The sequence below is a fragment of the Brassica napus genome, chromosome A7, assembly GCF_020379485.1.
Source record: "Brassica napus cultivar Da-Ae chromosome A7, Da-Ae, whole genome shotgun sequence".
Taxonomy (NCBI): Eukaryota; Viridiplantae; Streptophyta; class Magnoliopsida; order Brassicales; family Brassicaceae; genus Brassica; species Brassica napus.
In genome coordinates this window covers 26,321,424-26,337,367 of record NC_063440.1, presented here as the reverse complement: position 1 = coordinate 26,337,367, position 15,944 = coordinate 26,321,424, and the positions used below count along the sequence as shown (strand labels likewise).

Below are 15,944 nucleotides of genomic sequence, written 5' to 3'. Positions count from 1 at the left end.
TAGAAAAATCTTAACATTAAAATGAGTTTTGTAAATAGTATTTTCTCAAATAGAATGTAACATTATTCACATCCTCTCATTTTTACCTCAAAATGATGTATTATTTTGATGTTTTCTTGGTGGATTGAAGCTTGACTCTCCCGAAACTATACACATCTCTTATAGATTATAAACAATTGATATATATGTTTTTAAAAAAGATATACTGTATATGTTTTTTCTAAGAATACGATGATTTATGTGGTGTTTTATAAAGTAAAAAGAATGTTGGATGAAAATGTTTTTTTTTTTTGCAACTATGTTGGATGACAATGTTAATCATTTGAATTGTATAACCTCATTAGCTTAAGCATGACTACATATAGCATTACCTATTGTTGATGGATTTATTTAATATAGTCAGAGATATAATCGAAATATATAATTTGAAAACATTCTTTCTTTTGTCGACGTTTGAAAACATCTATATCAAACTTAGCGGTTAATAGACATATATTTTCTATACAAATGTCGACATTCTACAGACATCTAGTGTTTATAATGTTTTAGGACATTTAAGTATTTAATATTCTAGCTATATACGAACTATAGAAGAACAAAATTAGAACTTCATCAGACCCGCGACAATATTTGCGAGTCCCTTAACATAAATGTCACCCACCACAAAAATAAGCCAATGCTATCTACTAATCTCGTCAAATTATCAAAAATTATAAGAACAAAAATAATGTTATTCGAAGGAAGAAAAAAAACGAAAAAAAACGAAAAAAAAGTAAAGAAAAAAAAAGACAAAAGGCAAAAGACAAAAGAGACATTAGGCAACTAGTTTAATCATAAAAAAAAAACAAAAAAAAAACTAGTTTAATCATGAGGATCCCGAGTCATCAAAGTTAGGAGCTCCTTTGATCTATACTATTAAAGCAGAATCCCTCCTAGGATTCTGCCCCTGCTTTTTCAATATATTTACAACCAAATGCCACTGCCTTTTCTTCCTTTTAAAAAATTAAATGTCGACAGTTTTTTAAAATCAATCTCAACCCTACGATTTTTTTAAACATATTCATATCGTTTTTAAGCCCATCTACGATTAAGTCTAGGCTTTTTTTCTTTAAATCCAAACATGAATGAATATTCAGCCCATCAAAATTATCTTCATGATGAAACATCCTATACCATTAAAACCCCACCGAAATCATCTTCTTTTTTCTTGCAAACCCTATGCCCTGAAATGAAAACACTAACCAAGATGAATCAATGTTCATAATAATAATAATATTTACATACAACATGAAACCTACATATATGTTGCCTCCTTTACAAAATGCAATATATAATGGTCGACACTTTAATCAAACCAAAAAAATTAAAATATATTTGACCACAACTTAGTATGGTATGGTAAAAAAAAATTATAATAACAATATTTATTTACAAATATAATTATTTTAAACTAATCCCCTAATTTTCGTTATCAATTTAAAAACAGAAAATTAAATTAGAATGCCAAATCCATTCCAAGTATATTCTTTAGCTCATTCAACGATTTACTCTTCCTAAAATCTATACTATTAAGAATTTCATCTACACATATTGCTTGTGCAATACGCACAGAATATCTTGGGATTTCAAATTAGCGGACTGAACCTTCCTAATATTTAGAATTATTCATATCGAAATCAAAACCATAAAATCTCGAGAGATACGATCTAGAGTATGCATCAAATATAGTAAACGAATATATGCTTAAGCTCACATAATATATTTGGTTTCAAATTGGTAACTGAATCTACTACTATTAAGTACTACTATTAACTAGAAAATCTTGCCAATATTTACAGTATTCACCAAGTTTTCCTCAAAACCTAAACAACTCTCCCCATCGCCACTTCCTTATATAAATAACGACGCTTCTTCCTAAACAAACTCATACCGTCAAACAAACAAATGGCTTCTAAAAAGCAAATCAAAACAGCGATTGTTTCTAATGAACAAGCCATCCCCATCAACAACTTGAAGCCAGTGCACACCGCTAAGATGGTTCATGCGAAGGTTCTACATTCTTGGAAACAAAACATTCAACTAGGGGGAGAAACCATGGAATTCGTCTTGGTTGATGAGAATGTAAGCAATCCTAAATTTTTCATTCAAGTTTTTATTAGAATGTTATTATTCTAAATGATGTTAATATTCTAAATGTATTTGGAACATGTACAAGGGGCATAAAATTCATGCAACCTGCAAAAAAACTTACATTGAGAGTAAAGGAAGCCTTCTTCCGGTTGGAGCATGGCGCTACATCCGAAATTTCCATGTTAGGCCTGCAGGAGGAGCTTATCGCACAACAAACCATGCCTACAAGATTGTATTTAATCCAAATACAAACGTTACTCGGTCAAATTTCATGAATGATGAGTTGTATCTTAATTTGGTCGATTTCCAGTTAATTTTATCTGGCACACTTGATGAAAAGCTCTTAATTGGTAAATATATAAGCTATAGATTTCTAAAATATTTTTTTGTGCTTGCTATTACTAATATCTTTTGCAATGTTTTTTTAAACAGATGTGCTTGGTCAAGTTTTGGATTGTGGTGATGTCGAAACCATTCAGTGTTCTGGGGGTTACCAGCGTAAAAAACTGGAATTCATCCTAAGAGACATCAAGTAAGTTTGCTGTCACATGAAAAACTATTCATGTGATTATTTTGGTTGAATAATATTACAACTAACCTCGCTTTTTGACTGGCGCCACCCTATAGTGATTCAAGAATACCATGCTGCATTTGGGGAAACTTAACCGATATTCTCCATTCTGCCTGCAACCAAGACGATGGAATGGTTACATTGCTTTTGAGGTTTGCTAAACTTGGAAAGTTTAGAGGTACATATTTAGCTTAAACAAAATATATATAGTCTAAATAAGACTGTCTTACATATACACTGCTGGATTATTAAAATGACAGGAGAACTACAAATCTCTAATTCCTTTGATGCCTCTCGAATGATCATTAACCCGGAAATACCAGAGGCTGAAGCATTTAAAGATATGTAAGGCCATAATCCATTGCTTATTTTTCAGTAGTTATTTGCCTATCATACTGATTATTTGGGAAAATTTTCATGGTTATCAGCGACAATGGGGATGACACAACTCTAATTACATTTGAAAGTAATGAGGAGAGTCAAGAGGACAACAACAAGCAAGTAAATCATCCAGGCAAGCGAGGACAGCGTGATAAGTGGTTGATATTCCCCTCTAAGACCATCCAAGAAATGATAGCGTCAACTCAAGTAAGCATTCACCAGATGTTTATCTTACACCGTGTATCTCGTGTGAGTGGTTAACTATTTCTTTTTTTAAATTGTTTAGGTTGATAAATGTTTAGTCACTTGCACAGTCTATGCAATTGATATGGATTGGTCCTGGTATTACTTTGGTTGTGATGCATGCCAAAAAAGGGTGATCAAAACCGGAACCAACATTAAGGTAGTAAAAGGAACTGAAATAACCACTCATATTTGGTGGTGTGAGACATGCAACGACACTGTGTTCAAAGTTTCACCAAGGTATGATTGTGCAAATTTAAGAAAAAACATGCATACGTAACAACTTAGAGTGATGTTTAGCAGTTAAAAGTGTAACTTATGTCTGTCTAATCTATAGGTTTTGGCTTCATTTGATGGTCAAAGATGATACTGGTGTGTCAAAAATAATGATTCTGGACAAGGTGGCTAATGGGATTGTTCCGGAATCTCCTCTCAAATTGTTGAATGGAAGCTGGGATGAGGTATTTTTAAATCAAATATGGCAATTAATTTGCGTCATCTTACTGACAATAGAACACTAAATCTATGCAATCAATTTGGCAGCTTGAAGACCCAAGCTTAATACCAGATGCTATTACTGATTTGATTGGAAAAAGTTTCACATTTGGAGTCTATGTTGAGAAGGATAATGTATCTTATGGTGCTGAGATATTCAAAGTTGGAAAAGTCTACAAAGACAGAATGATTTGCTTAACTGGTGGAATCACATCCAGTCACTCTGAAAAGCCGTTGACAATTACAAGCGGTGATGAGGTATTTTGTCTAATCTATTGTGATATTAAGTTTTTTTTTTTTTTAGAGTTTCTGTCTTAACATGACTATCAATGTAATTTTTTACAGGGTTCAGTTTATTTCACTGATAGTCAAGAACTTAACGACTCCGTGACCACACCATCCAGTAAGAGAAAAGAAGATGATTCTATTTCTCTGCCTGACATCAGTTCAACATCAAAGAAACCATGCTTAATGACAGTAAAAATTGAGAAGGCGGAAGAGGCTGCTAAGAAACGTGGCTAATTTGGAAGAAGACTGCTTTGATGTTTTCCTGCATTTTGGTTTTTGTTTTTCCTATTTACGTTGTTGGGTTTTTGCTTCTTCCGAAACTTATGTTTGATTTGTGCTTTTTTTCAATAAGTCTATTTAGACTAATGCATTGTTAAGTTTTCTTTTATTTCTGTTTTTTTCCTATCAAAACAAAATAACCTGCTTAACTGATAGTTCGTTTCTTATAAGCAAGTCCTGGAAACAAAATAATCTATTTACTTAACGTATAGATTATTATCCACACCATCCAGTAAGAGAAAAAAAGACAAGCATATTTCTCTCCCTGACATCAATTAAACATCCAAGGAACCATGCACAATGACAATCAAAATTAACAAGGTGGAAGAGGATACTAAGAAACGTTAAAGTTGGAAGAAGACATCTCCTATCGTTTTGACCTTTTAAAATTTATGTTATTCTATTTATTAAGACTTCATTATACAATAAAATGTTTTGACCCTATTCTTTTAATACTAATCAAATGTAACTATAGCAAGTGTAATATTTTGAACCTATTCTTTTAAGACTAATCAAATATTTTATTAGATACTGCAAGATTTAGTTGTCGTTAGAATGTATATTCTGACCATATTCTTTAAGACTACTCAACAATTTGATTAGATACCAATATATTTAGTTGGAGCTTTTTGTTTCTATATTTTTTGGCAAAATCGAGACTTAAAAACCTACACAAAAGAACTGATGAACGCGATTGCTAATTACGTTTAGAATTTCAATGACGCAGAAAAACGAAGAGGTCCCTCCAGGATCACATAGTTTGCTATCATCCCAACAGAGAAAAAGAAAGAGAAGAGCAGACAACAATGAATCCGAGAATACACAGCCGTGTGGTGAAGCTTCGAACAACATTACTTCTGTGCCTCTTAGGAAAGCTTTTACGAGGGTTCTAAATGATATCTCCAATATTCCTACTAATTTGCGATCCTCGACAGTTTCTATTGGGACAAACCCTGCTAATGGTTTAGACCTTCCACAAAACATCAATTTTTTTAAATAAATTTTGAAGCTTAACCTCACTACTGCTAAATTATGTGTTTTTCCTTTCAGATAGTGGAAATGTAAAGGATCAGAATGCTTTAGCAAAAAGATTAAAGAGCAATTCATATAAGTTTATGTGTAAGTGTACCTAACTCCAGAACATTTTTTTAGTTGTTTGTAATAGTTTTGAATGACCCAATGTTATGTTTATGGAAACAGCACAATCAAGCAATCAAACTACTGTCAGCAACAGTGTTGGAGGATCTAACAACAATAAAGCAACTCTTAAGAGAAAGAGATCTACAAGCATAGATGTCACTGAACATACACCATCTTCTTATTCCAGTAAGAAAAAATGTTCCAAACCAGGTGTTCTAGCTGATATTACCAACACCTTGCCTTCAATGCTTGGCACACCTTCTACAAGTGGTTCATGTATCTCCAAGATATCTACTAAGGGTATATACTGTAAATCCGAAATTTTGATTTTGATTTGATTTCTCAGAGTTTGTTCTTTTTTTCTAACGTCTGTTGGCTCAATCACATAAAGGGAAAGGTAAGGTTGTTGCTGAAGATAACAAGTTAAAGAGTAATACTAGAACCAAGAGGTGTAGAAAAACATTGGAACAACAATTTGACGGTTGTGTAGTTGATTATTCGTCATGTGAGGATGATGAGGACCAAGCATTCCAATATGACTATGAAGGTATAAACGTTTTAATGGTACCCCTAAGTTCCACTGATTATATATTTCTAAATATGTGGATATAAACCAATTATATTAAAACAACTTTTTTTTGTCTACAGAAGAATCTGAATTATACAAAGAACAAGTTTATGATTGCAGTAGCGAAGAAAGTGACACAAGTAACAATGAAACCATAAACTGCAACCCTATATCTAAAGATTCAGATGCCAATCAAAGATCACCCGATGTCTTATCAAAAGAAGGGAAACAGGAAATTAATACACAGCGTACTTCTTCCTGTGCCAAGATGGTGAAGAGAACTTCGTCGTCTGCTCAGATGATGAAACCTACTTCTTCTAGAAAATCTCGTGGTAATCAGTTCTTTTTATCAAGATAGTCAAATTATTCATTTACCATTTTGTTACATTCAGCTCGTGATTTTATTCTTTTAAATACAGGTTACATTGATGACGGTGATCCAACTTACAAATGTGAACATTGTGGGGCTATAATGTGGTATGGTGAAAGGATCAACAACAAAAAACATACACGCAAACCTAAATTTGCTCTTTGTTGTGGTCAAGGACAAGTTCAGCTTCCGTTGTTAAAAGATTCACCAGCTATATTGAAACAATTACTCCATGGCAGTGATGAACAGAGTAGATATTTTCGTGACAATATCCGAGCTATAAATATGGTTTTCTCATTTACATCGCTTGGGGGAAAATTCGATCACTCAGCTCCAAAAGGCTCTGGCCCAAAAATGATTGTACTTCAAGGAGAAAACTATCATTTAATGGGTAGTTTGAAGCCTCCAGCAGGAGACCCTGCTAAGTTTGGGCAACTATATATTGTAGACACAGAAAATGAAGTTGCCAACCGTGCTTCTATAATTGGGTATTCTGGTTTCTCCTAATTTATATATATTTGGAATTCATAAGATTGTGTGTATATTAAGAACTCTGCTTTTGTTTTTGCAGAAGGTACAAAAAATCCGCAGAAAAAGCTAAAAAGGAGTCTATTCGGAATCAAGTTATCCAGTCTTTAATGACAATGCTTAACGAGGTCAATCCATATGTCCATCAGTTTAGATCAGCAAAAGATAGATTTGAGACTAATCCCCTGGAAACATTCCATATGCGCATTATTAGCAGTCGTGCAAAAGATGGAAGGACATATGACACTCCTACAGCATCTGAGGTTGCTGCATTAATTCCAGGAGATTTCAATTTGGACATGGATAAAAGAGATATTGTTTTGCAAGAGAAACAAACTGGCTGGCTAAAGCGGATAAGTGAGATTCACCCTTCTTACTTGGCACTTCAATATCCTCTGATATTTACTTATGGTGAAGATGGGTTCAGACTTGGGATTAAAAAGAAAGAGACAGAGGCTACAGCTAAACTAAAGAGGCAGACTATTAGTATGAGGCAGTGGTATGCATTCCGTCTACAGGAAAGAGAGAATGAGTGTCATACACTACTGCATTCAAAGCGATTGTTTCAGCAATTTTTGGTCGATTCTTATACTTCCATAGAGTCTAACAGGCTGTGTTATCTACGGATGAACCAAAAAAGCCTTAGATCGGATAGCTATGACTCTATACAACAGTCAGGAAACGCAGGAAAAGAAGATATGCATGACCAAGGAAGTCGATTTTTGCTACCAGCCTCATTCACAGGAGGACCAAGATACATGAAGAACAACTATCTTGATGCAATGGCTATATGCAAATATTTTGGGTTTCCTGATTTGTTTATAACATTCACCTGCAATCCGAAATGGCCAGAAATCACCAGATATCTACAACAGCGCCGCCTCACTGCTGATGATAGACCCGATATTATTGGAAGGATTTTCAAAATCAAGCTTGATTCTCTCATGATTGATTTAACAGACAAAGAGCTTCTAGGGAAGACCGTCTCTTGTGAGTTATTATGTGTTTAGCTGTTCTTTTATCTATTAACGTTTTCTTAAACTGTAACTAATTTATCTCTTCCATTTCTCAATTTCAGCAATGTACACTGTGGAGTGGCAGAAACGTGGCCTACCTCATGCTCATATTCTCTTATTCATGCATCCTAATTCCAAATTTCCAACCACTGATGACATTGACAAGGTTATCTCTGCTGAAATTCCAGATAAAGACAAAGAGCCAGAGCTTTATGATATTATCAAAGATATGATGATTCATGGTCCTTGTGGAGCTGTAAACATGAAATCACCATGCATGGAAAATGGTTTGTGTTCTAAATTGTATCCCAAGGCTTATGCAGATGTAACTACAGTCAACAAAGAAGGGTTTCCTGTTTATAGAAGACGAGAACAGACAAATAGATTTGTTGAGAAAAACGGCTTCAAGTGTGACAACAGATATGTGATACCATACAACAAGGAATTGTCTCTTCGTTTTCGAGCTCACATCAATGTGGAATGGTGCAATCAATCAGGTTCTATAAAATACTTATTCAAGTATATTAACAAAGGCCAGGATCGTGCCACTATTGTTGTTGAGCCCCCTGATAAAGAAGCACCAGACCAGAACACTTCAACAAATGGAGAGTTGAATGAAAAGAAAAAAAATGAAATCAAGGACTTCTTCAACTGCAGGTATTTTTTCTACACAAATGAAGGTTTATTATCGATTTTGAAAAACTAATGCGTCATTTCCTTTGAATGAAACTGGTGTTGATATTGATCCTTATCTCTGTGTTATCTACCATTTTTCAGATATGTCTCAGCCTGTGAAGGTGGTTGGAGGATTTTTACGTTTCCTATTCACTATAGATCAACACCCGTTGAGAGATTACAGTTTCATCTACCAGGAAAACAAATCATTATCTTCAAAGATGATGACACGTATGAAAAAGTTACCAGCAGGAAGCTTATTGAAAACACTATGTTTTTGGGCTGGTTTGAATTGAACAAGGTCAGTGCAGTAGCTCGGACTCTGACTTTAGCTGAAATTCCAACAAGGTTTTGTTGGAATAAGAAAGAAAAAAAGTTTCATGATAGGAAGAAAGGATTCAGTATTGGGAGAATCAACTATGCCCCACGTGACATTGAAGAAGCGTTCTACATGCGTGTATTGCTTAACATTGTGAGAGGTCCAACGTGTTATGACGACATTAAAACGTTTCAAGAGGTTCTTCATCCTTCATACAAGGAGACATGTTTTGCAAGGGGACTGTTAGAAGATGATCAGGAATATATAGACGATCTCGTGAGAGCAAGTTTCACTGGTTCTGCATGTTATATGCGTCAAGCTTTTGTTATCATGCTCATGTCTAATACTTTGTCAAAACCAGAAGTCGTTTGGGAACATACTTGGGAGTTCCTTTCTGAAGACATTGAGCATACGAGAAGAAAGCTATTACATAGACCAGGTACAATACTGGTTCCTCGATTTGCTTAATATTTTATATTTTCTCTCAAGGTGTTTAGGGAATATAGTATGAATTGTTAGTAGCTGATGTTTTTTTTTTGTTTTATGAAGATCTTTGCTTGAGTGATGCGGAAAAAAAACAATATGCGCTTACAGAGATTGAGAAGCTTCTAAAGAGTAATGGAACATCTTTGGAGAAGTTCAAAAAGATGCCTAAACCACTACCAGATATAGATAATAATAACGTTTTGATCATGGACGAGCTCAGTTACGACCGGCAGGAATTAGAAGCTGATCTTCAGCGTGACACTCCAAAACTTACGGATGAGCAAAAGAAGATTTTTGATGAAATTACTGATGCTGTTATTACGAAAAAAGGAGGCGTCTTTTTTGTCTATGGATTTGGTGGTACAGGCAAAACTTTCTTATGGAGATTGCTTTCTGCAGCAGTACGTGTCAGGGGCGAAGTATGTCTGAATGTTGCCTCAAGTGGTATAGCTTCCCTATTGCTACAGGGAGGAAGGACTGCACATTCTCGATTTGGAATTCCTATAAATCCAGATGAATTCTCCACTTGCTCACTTACAAAAGGAACTGATAAAGCAGAGCTGGTAAAAGCAGCGTCCCTTATAATTTGGGATGAAGCTCCAATGATGAGTAAACACTGTTTTGAATCATTGGATAGGAGTATGTTAGACATTGTTGGAGACAATGATAAGAGACCTTTTGGTGGCAAAGTTGTCGTATTTGGTGGAGACTTTAGACAAGTATTGCCTGTCATTCATGGAGCTGGAAGGGCTGAGATCGTTATGGCTGCTCTTAATTCATCTTATCTTTGGAAGCATGTAAAAGTTTTGCAATTAACCAAGAATATGCGGCTACTGTCAAATAATCTATCTACTGAAGAGGCAAAAGAATTGCAAGAGTTTTCACAATGGATATTAGACATTGGAGATGGAAAGATTGGTGATGGAAATGATGGGGAAGCTCTTATCGACATTCCAGAAGAGTTCTTAATTCTTGATGCTGATGATCCAGTGGAAGCTATAAGCGCAGCAGTATATGGAGATGCTACTTCTTTACACCAGAAGGACCCAAAGTTTTTTCAAGAGAGAGCTATACTGTGTCCTACTAACGAGGATGTGAACATTATTAATCAACATATGCTGGATAAGCTTGATGGTTACTTACGATTCCTTGAACTTTACATGAATTATTTTGTTAGATGTTTGGTTTTTGGTCACTAGAGTAACACTTTACTGTTTTAATGCAGGAGAGGAAAGAATATACTTAAGCTCTGATTCTATCGACGCTTCTGATAAGTTTTCTGTTAATGACCAAGCTCTCACTCCAGATTTCTTAAACAGAATTAAAGCATCAGGATTGCCAAATCATATTCTGCGACTGAAAGTTGGTTGTCCAGTGATGTTGCTAAGAAACATAGATCCTACTGGGGGATTGATGAATGGAACGCGTCTTCAGATTACAGAAATGTATGACTTCATGATAAAGGCCAAAGTTATTACAGGGGAAAAGGTTGGCCGAACTGTGTTAATTCCTAGGCTTTCAATAACTCCTTCAGATAAAAAGATGCCATTCAAGATGAGGAGGAGACAACTGCCTATTGGTGTGGCATTTGCTATTACCATCAACAAAAGTCAAGGCCAAACTTTGTCTGAAGTTGGTATTTATCTACCAAGGCCTGTTTTCTCTCATGGACAACTATATGTGGCTGTTTCCAGAGTCACTTCTAAGAAAGGCTTGAAGATATTGATTGTTGACAGCGAAGGCAAACCTCAACGTCAAACAAAAAATGTGGTCTTTAGAGAGATTTTTGACAATCTATGATTTCAGACTATTTGTTTTGTCTTTTATAACTTTGTTGGAACGTGGATTTATATACAGTTTATGGTTCTATGTTTAGCTACCATTTTATATAAATAAGTCTCTCTTATAATATTATTCGAACTTTTGGAAAAGTTCGATACATGCAGAGATTAAAATATTTTTGCTTTGTGATGAGGAACGATGATTTTGATGAGCCTCTAGAAAGCCCCAGGAACAAACAAAGAATGTTTCAAGCTATATGTGTTGTATAAGACAACATCTACAAGAGAATTTGAACTTTAGTAAAAGTTCTTAAGGAATACGGTAATAAATATATTTTCCACTATTTCAAATAATAACAAACAAATCAATCAAACTCCGGTTTCCATCCTAACTACCGATAATCACATCCAATCCTAAATTCTAGAACATTATAAATGAGGAATATTAACTTACTGATTAAATGCACTGAAGAAAGTTATCTTAATAGTCGCTGTCATCAATTTGCTTCTTAATTTCCATTTGGATGTACCATGTAATACGCATATTTTCCTGTCAAAAGAACATAATATAACAGTAAGTTACTATATATTTAAATTCTGGTAAAGTATAAAAAGATACTTATCTTTTTGGGTGGTAGTATTGGTTCATGTTCAATCCCTTCCTATCTGCAAGCCGAATCACACTATCAATATTCCTTACTCATTCAACCACCTAGAAACTGCAACTAAAGCAAATCACTTAATATTGAGTTACTTATTGTCTAATACAAAGCAATCACATACCATTAAGAAATTTTAGATAAGGGGGTTATAAGAATTATCAGGCTTTTTTATCTTCTTAGCATTACTAACCTTTCTTTGTAAGACGCAAGTGTAATGCTACACTTTTAATAAACTTATTTCTTCAGCTAATTGTATCACCACGGAGCAGCACCACCATTACATCTGAACTCAGATTATATGTCTGATTTAACTGCAAAAAACAACAAGAAAACATGGCGATGGTAACCATATATTATCCTAAATGACTTTCTAAAATTTAATCAAAAGCTTCTGTGAAATCAGAGAGTTTATCAAATATTATATGAAAAGCTTTGATAATGGTTACCTTTGTTCGCTTCTTCAGATGTGTTAAAGTCCCCAACATTTGATACGGTTGATCTTCTTCTGTGACATAATTTCAGATCTAAGAAACTCTTCATCTGTGAAAACTAAACCTTTTACATAAGGATATGTGACAAAAAAAAAAAAACTTCAACTCTTCGTAAGAGAAATCAAAACAAACTGATTACTAATAAATACCTTTCGATTTCTTATTTCTGAAGTTGTCTTTCTCAAATATATGTTGTATAACTTTGAATAGCACCATCAATTTCAATCTGATTGTTCGTCGGCCAAGAAGAGACGACCGTTTCTAGATCTCTCCTTTTTTTTTCCCTTTCCTTTTCTATTTTTTTTTAACTTGGAAATTAATAAACGGTTACTTTTGATAAGTGGCCGAATAGTCAATGGTTAGATTTAAAAGGCCCAATTCGTTTAAAATGAACTTAATTGAACTTATAACAAATTGAAATTAGAAATTGAACTTAATTAAAAAATTTCAAGGCCCAATTCGTTTAAATGGTTAGAATAATAACAAACTGAACTTAATTAAAAATTAATTTTATCTATATTATTTCGTTAATTCAATAATTATTTCATTAATTCAAGAAACTATATATTTAAAATCAGAATTTAATAAATATTCTATAATTTTAAAAATGCATAAAATAAAAAATTTGTAATTAATTATAAAATTAATCATAGAAGACTTATTAATTTTGATGTAATAGCATTATTTTAGTTTGACCAACAACACATAAAAAACACATTTTAAAATAATTTATAAAGTGCATATATGTAATTTTTTTAAATGGACAATCCCGCGCTTTGAAAGCGCGGGTCAAAATCTAGTTTTTTATTAAACCAAAATAATTACATTTACAAATGAAGACAAAATAGTGATCTAGGGCATCTCCAACCCTACTCCATTTTCAACTCCAAACATCATTATGGAGTAAAATCTTCTCCAACCCCACTCCATTTTAGAGTTGAAAATGGAGTAATGGCTAGGGTTACTCCATTTATGGAGTAATCTTACTCATTACTCCATTTTAGAGTTGGACTTTTTTTATTTATAAAATGGTCCTTTAAATCTTTAATGTTTCTATTTTTTACTTAAATAATATTTAAAATGTTACAATAACATGAAAATAGTATATTCCACAAAAGATTATTTAATAATTTTAAATAAATGCATAAAATAACAGAAAACATAAATAATTAAAATAAAAATAAAAATAACATAAAATAAGTAATTTAATAATCTGGAAAATCCGTTCCGGATCCGCTAAGGTCGGTGAAATATTGCCCAAACGGAGAAGTCTGAGAAAGAGCTTGTTGATCTTGTGATTCAGCATTTCGCTTTGATATTATTTGTATTTGTCAGACTTCTTTATATTGGTGAAAAACGAGGATTTCCTGGAATGCTTGGCAGTTTAGATTGCATGCACTGGAAGTGGAAGAATTGTCCTACCGGTTGGGCGGGACAATATGCGGGTCGTAGTGGATCACCAACTATAATTCTTGAAGCTGTCGCAGATTATGATCTTTGGATATGGCATGCATATTTCGGAATGCCAGGCACTAATAACGATATCAACGTGTTGGACTCTTCTTATCTTTTTTCCAATCTTGCTCAAGGTATTGCTCCTCCTGCTCATTATTTTATTCAAGACAAAGAATATTATATGGGTTACTATTTAGCGGATGGTATTTATCCAAAATGGTCGACCATAGTACAAACTATTCAAGAGCCAAGGAGTCCTAAAAACAAATATTTTGCAACGCAACAAGAAGCATGCAGGAAAGATGTTGAACGTGCATTTGGAGTTCTACAGTCGCGCTTCGCTATTGTCAAAGGACCTGTTCGTTTTTGGAAAAAAAAATGTGTTACATAACATTATGACTACATGTATAATTTTACATAACATGATAATTGAAGATGAGCGTGAACTTGATGCACCAATTGAACTTGGAAGAGAAGCTCCACCTCCAGATATCGAAATTGCAGAAGATGAAAATGTCTGATTTCAAAATTTTCTTGCTCGATTTAGGAATATCAAAAATAAAGAAGTTCATTTATCAAAAATAAAGAAGCTCATTTTTCATTACGAAATGCATTAGTTGATCATTTGTGGGAAAAATATTCTAATGCTCATTGTTGAACCTATATATATGTTGTCTTTTTTAATGATTTCTTGTACTTTTTAATAATAAATATTTAATTCAAATGATTTATATTTTAATTATTATCGTAAACATAAAATAATTGGGGTTAATTGGTAAATTCTTATAAGTATAAGATTTTATTTGCAATTATTAATAAAATAAAAATGAAATTATTTAAGAAATATTATTTTTGGAGTAGAAAATGGAGTAATACATTGGAGTAAAACCTTACTCCATTTTGGCGTTGCACCATTTTGGAGTAAAAAATGAGGTAATACATTGGAGATGCTCTTAGTCAACAAGAAATTCTAAATATATAAAAGGCCATGTCTCGCGCCCCTAAATACGATTATTTTTCCGGTACATATTAACTATTAAGTACGAACAGCCATGCTAGATTTATATATTAGGGATCAATGATAAAAAATTAATTATGTAACGAAAAAGTTAACGAAAATCCCGTTTTTCCTAGACAAAATTCATGTTTTGGAATGGGCCCTATACTTGTTTGATGTTCTACTTCTTGATTTTGATTTTTGAATAAGCTTTTTGTTTTTACAAAAAAATTATGGACCGATGACTAAACTAATTGTTATTATAAACTGTAAAGTATCATGTTTTTGGGTATTTCAAATGTTACAAATTTCCTGAATTTTCTTTTAGAATATATATGCTCAATTTCTCATGATTGTTTTTTTTTTCACAATTCTTCAAGACTTCGAGGCAAATAAATGAGCTTTTATAAAAAGTAAAGGGATTTTCCCAGCAAAATAAAATCAAATACACAAATCATCAAGGGGATACTAATGGTATTGGTGAGAATTTATCTTTTGAAATTGGGTTTGTATTAATTGGTCCGTCGATACCGAAGATTTGATCAAAAGGCGTGATCAAATCTAGCAATAAGGATTGAGAAGTCAAATCTCACTTGTGACCTGATATTATGTATGAACAATTTAAAATACACGAGACTGTCAACAATTTGCAATAGAAGATGAGAATATCGATTTGTAAATTTCTTTTTATTTGAACAAATTTTTATAATATATTTATAGAGTATCGAAAATATACATCTAACAAACACATTTATGAGAGAAAAAAATAATACTATGAAATTTTGATATATCTATCCCCCACATTCTTAACAGTATATTTGTTTATAGTCTATATCCACTACGCTAGATTTTTCATTTTTCAACAAATTTGCTTTCGCTTATATATGTATAATAATTCGCATTTCAGAATTTGTTCCCATCTAAAGTAGTATATAACTATGTGAGAAATAAATTAAATTTGTTCCTCACCCACTGTCAACATGAATATAAATTCTCGTCTTCGGTCCATATTTGAATGCCATAAACAAATTTTATATTTGGATTGCATTTTTTTTTCTAGAGTCTTCAA

General features: G+C 33.2%; 1 protein-coding gene and 1 long non-coding RNA gene across 6 annotated transcripts; one reads left to right on the top strand and one right to left on the bottom strand.

Annotated features, from left to right (window-relative positions):
- Positions 1-962: 962 nt before the first annotated feature.
- On the bottom strand, positions 963-12,501 carry LOC106354493. Of its 5 annotated transcripts, XR_002653311.2 has the most exons (7): positions 12,379-12,501; positions 12,123-12,243; positions 11,725-11,995; positions 2,932-3,027; positions 2,729-2,814; positions 2,252-2,352; positions 963-1,223 (listed from the first exon to the last, which is right to left on the bottom strand). It is a non-coding gene; the product is annotated as an uncharacterized LOC106354493 (long non-coding RNA). The 5 variants fall into 5 exon arrangements; XR_001271936.3 differs by lacking the exon at positions 2,932-3,027; XR_002653308.2 differs by lacking the exon at positions 2,932-3,027 and having other exon boundaries at positions 11,725-11,989.
- LOC106354492 lies at positions 3,034-11,364 on the top strand. The gene is made up of 6 exons (XM_013794441.3): positions 3,034-6,953; positions 7,037-7,983; positions 8,072-8,683; positions 8,777-9,442; positions 9,553-10,623; positions 10,715-11,364. The coding sequence occupies exons 1-6, from the start codon at positions 6,568-6,570 to the stop codon at positions 11,287-11,289; spliced, it is 4,257 nt and encodes a 1,418-aa protein (XP_013649895.1). The 5' UTR covers positions 3,034-6,567; the 3' UTR covers positions 11,290-11,364.
- Positions 12,502-15,944: the final 3,443 nt, after the last annotated feature.

What these genes read in the sequence shown, in the direction of transcription:
- LOC106354492 (XM_013794441.3), top strand. Translation starts at nt 6,568, where the DNA reads ATGTGGTATGGTGAAAGGATCAACAACAAAAAACATACACGCAAACCT. An exon ending in AACCGTGCTTCTATAATTGG is followed by an intron (nt 6,954 to 7,036) that starts GTATTCTGGTTT and finishes TTGTTTTTGCAG; the next exon opens with AAGGTACAAAAAATCCGCAG. An exon ending in TCTAGGGAAGACCGTCTCTT is followed by an intron (nt 7,984 to 8,071) that starts GTGAGTTATTAT and finishes TCTCAATTTCAG; the next exon opens with CAATGTACACTGTGGAGTGG.